The sequence below is a fragment of the Ruditapes philippinarum genome, unplaced genomic scaffold (genome assembly GCF_026571515.1).
Source record: "Ruditapes philippinarum isolate M1 unplaced genomic scaffold, ASM2657151v2 ctg17577_1_1_1_1, whole genome shotgun sequence".
Taxonomy (NCBI): domain Eukaryota; kingdom Metazoa; phylum Mollusca; class Bivalvia; order Venerida; family Veneridae; genus Ruditapes; species Ruditapes philippinarum.
In genome coordinates, this window is record NW_026852984.1 from 1 (window position 1) to 3,999 (window position 3,999).

General features: G+C 36.3%; 1 protein-coding gene across 1 annotated transcript; it reads right to left on the reverse strand.

The window, feature by feature from the left end:
• Positions 1-15: 15 nt before the first annotated feature.
• On the reverse strand, positions 16-3,782 carry LOC132730200 (perlucin-like protein). Its single transcript, XM_060716058.1, has 4 exons — positions 3,621-3,782; positions 3,080-3,178; positions 2,546-2,642; positions 16-305 (listed from the first exon to the last, which is right to left on the reverse strand). The coding sequence occupies exons 1-4, from the start codon at positions 3,780-3,782 to the stop codon at positions 16-18; spliced, it is 648 nt and encodes a 215-aa protein (XP_060572041.1).
• Positions 3,783-3,999: the final 217 nt, after the last annotated feature.

The following is a 3,999-nucleotide window of genomic DNA, read 5'->3' on the forward strand; positions in this document are numbered from 1 at the left end:
CTTTTTTTGTTCCCATCATGTCAAAAATAAATAAATATCAACAGCACTGAGCCTATCAAATTTAACATCTTCTACAATTTGACTATTGTCTAAATAAATTTTACCAGTTCTTTCGCAGATGAAGCAATGTTTTCTTTCACAAGGGATATCGTTCCATTGTTTCCAGGCACTGTCATACTGCCCACACCGGCCGTCGCCATCTGGTTGCTTTTCATACCATGATCTGTAATTAACAGAGTTCCCACTGGTGTTCCATTTCCATGTATTATCGACATCATGTTTATTTAAACCAATGTAGTAGTAGCCTGAAAACAATGAATATGGCATTCAAGGGAGACACAGGCAAAGTTTTCATTTCTTCGTTTTGAATTTTGCATTCATTACTCTGTAAATGTCCTCAAAATGAGTACACTAGGCAGTCACAGGAACACAGTTTTTCTCCTTATAATGAATAAAATGGTGGTTTCCTACCTTGACCCACGTGGGTCATGTTAGAGCGTTAAGATATCGTACATGTAATAGTTGTCACAGTGAACTCTGGAAACGTTCAAGAACACGACAAATGATTGACGTAAATCTGTTAAATTATTACTTTGTACATATAACTTCATGAAATCCTGATTTATTCTTCGTGCATTTACAATCTTAACTTCGTTAATTCACAATTTCAACTTCATTTTTCAATTTTAATTGCGTGAATTCACGTTTTCAACATATGAAATACGCGATTTCAGCTCCATGAATTCCTGGTTTCGTCTTCGAGAATTTACAATGTCAACTTCGTTGATTCACGTATTCAACATACGTAATTCACGAATTCGCGATTTCAACTTCATGAATTCCCAATTTCATACTCGTGAATTCACCATTTTAAATTCGTGAATTTACGTTTTCAACATACGAAATGCACGAATTCACGATTTCAACATTTCATCTTCATGAATTCACAATTTAAACTTTGTAAATTCAAGTTTTCAACAATCGGAATTCGCGGATCCACGATTTCACCTTCGTGAATTTACGATTTCAACATCACGAATTCATGAGTCCATCACTTGTATTTCAAAAACTGACCAATAATTTGGAAGTGAATAAAATATTTCGACTATTCACATACCGTGTCCATTTATTACTAAAACTACATATATTTTGTACTAATAAAAGGAAATATAAACATGTACTTATTTCTAAAGAACTATTTAGTATGTCTGTCTTAATTCGTTGCTTCTATGTGATTGTAACTGGGTTTTAAATGTTTAAAACGATTAACATCTTATCAAGTTTTTTTCTTACAAATGCATAAAATGTAATTAATAATAATAATAATAATAACTATAATATCATTCTTGTTGACGATAATTTCTAACAGCATTGTTTTCACACTAAGCATTTATACGGTTACATCTAAAATATATCTTATTGTACAATTAAAGCAGCAGGCCTCTAGATTCCTCATAATTCTCATGAAAATTTTGGAAATGTATTTAAAAGTAAAATATAGTGAGGTGAACATATAAAGTAATTTGCATATTGCAATCGGCACTTACAATCCACGAAAATTACCTAAAAGTGTTCCACTTATGCAAAAACCGCGCTAACTGCGTTAGAAACGCAGTAAAAATAAGGTGATAAAATACTGCAAAATCAGTCTTAAACCGCACATTACATAAAATATCACTTGGATCTTCAATATTTTTACCTTTCTGAAAATGTACGTTTTTCTCAATATTGATTTTCTTGAAATATTTTGGCACATCTGGAGGCGTGCATCTTTAACAGAAACTTCCTAATGCTATGTTCTCACCGCCGATCAGATCAACTCGATCAAGCACGATCAAGCGATCGGGTACCGGTCGAGCTCGGTCTGCATGCGTGATCGGGGGTGGTCGGAGCGGTCTATCTTGGTCGGCATGGCTCGGGCTTCCTACCCGGATTTTTTTGACATGTCAAAAAATACGAGTAGCGATCGAGTAGATAAGCGGTCGAGAAGCGATCATATAGTGATCGAGTAGAAGATCTAGTTGATCGAGAATAAATCGTGTAACGATCTGGTTTGGTCGGGTAAACATCTCTTACCCGATCTGTACACGATCATCTCGACTTCACGACCACGACTATTCACGACTCGAATACGATCATTGCGATCTGGTCGGATGGAAATCTGGCAACGATCGAGCAGAGGTCTAGTTGAGATCGTGTATGACTCGCGTATAGGTCTGGGTGATCGAGAAGAAGTCTGTTGGGTTGTCGTCGAGAAGTCGTAGAACATCGTGTAGAGTCGACTTGAGGTCGTGTAGAAGTCGTGCATTTAATCTAGCTTGGTCGGACTTCATCGGGTAATAAATGTGATCGGAACGATCGAGTTGATCTGATCGGCGGTGAGAACATAGCATTAGGCAAAGTGAACGCATAAGACAATTATAGAATTGAAAGGAATTATTGCAAAATGTAAACGTATTTTGACTTTCACCTGTTCACACACTATATAATGTTGGATAGGCATAATGTCACTTTAAAAGCAGTGGAAGTGTTTAAAGACACTTACAATTGTATCCAGCATCAGCTGCAATTCCAGACAGAAAACTGTTTTCAAGCTCACTCTCTATCTCTACCAGATAACTGCTCCTCTCCAAACACCATTTCTTTGTGAAAGAAAAAAATACATGACCACAACAATCTTTAATTACTTTCCGCAGAGGGTCTTAAATCATGATCTCCTATCACAAAGAACCAAGCTGTTATTTATAATTGCATATTCAGCGATATATTTTTTACATTGAAAAGCAAACAGATTTTACTGCATTGAAAATAAGGTTAATTTAGACTTTACAAGAATGGGTCTATAAAACGAAAAATAGTAACTTCACTAGTTGGTTCATGTTTCTAAAAAATAAATAAAATAGATGCGAATTGTGAAGTGAACAGCAAATTATAAAGTAATTGACACCTTGCAAACGGCAATTATAATACATGTACACATAAATTATAAAAAGGGTTTAATTAGACTGACTGCGTTAGTCACGCGGTAGAAATATATGGTGATAAATACTACAGCAAAATATAACATAATTATTCTTACCCTGGCATCTGTCCAATTCAGTTTGTTTTCATTAAGATAATAACAGGAACTATTTAGTCCCCTCCAGCCTGTTTCAAAAACACCCCAAAGGGTTCTCCACTTGGAAAATTTTATTTTTGTTTCGGGTTTAGATTTTTTTCTTTTTTTCTCTTTAAAAAAACTTTTTCCCCGGCTTTGCTAATACAAATGTTTTTGGGTAAAGTTACCTTTTGCCTCCAGATTCATGCTATTTAACTTGAACATTTACAAAAAATTAATTCAGAAGTAAAACATATTGAAGTGAACAAAGATATAATTCACAAAATCTTTAATCGCACATGATAATTATGTAAATTATATCATACTATATAAAACTTTAAATTGTTTTTATTTTTCATACAATCTTAGTACATTTTGACAAAGTTTGTTGTTCTTTGAAAGGGCTTTAGATCACGCTCAGCAACTCAGCTAATTATGGTGTTTCCGCTTCGCGTCCGCTATCATGCATCACTGGCGCCCGTCATACACTGCAGCTATATCGCATCACTGACGCCCGTATTACACTGCACCTATCTGGCAACACTGACGACCGAAATACACTGCAGCTATCTCGCATCACTGGCGCCTGAAATACACAACAGCTATCTCGCATCACAGGCGCCCGTAATACACTGCACCTATCTGGCAACACTGACGACCGAAATACACTGCAGCTATCTCGCATGACTGGTGCCCGAAATACGCTTCAGCTATCTTACATCACTGGCGGCCGTAATACACTGCAGCTATCTCGCATCACTGACGACCGAAATACACTACAGCTATCTTGCATCACTGGTGCCGGTAATACAGTGTGTTAATTACGGTATTCCGTTACGGCCAGCTCGTTTCCTCTGAGAACAAAAAGTGCGAATCATGACAATTCGATGATGACAGTACGA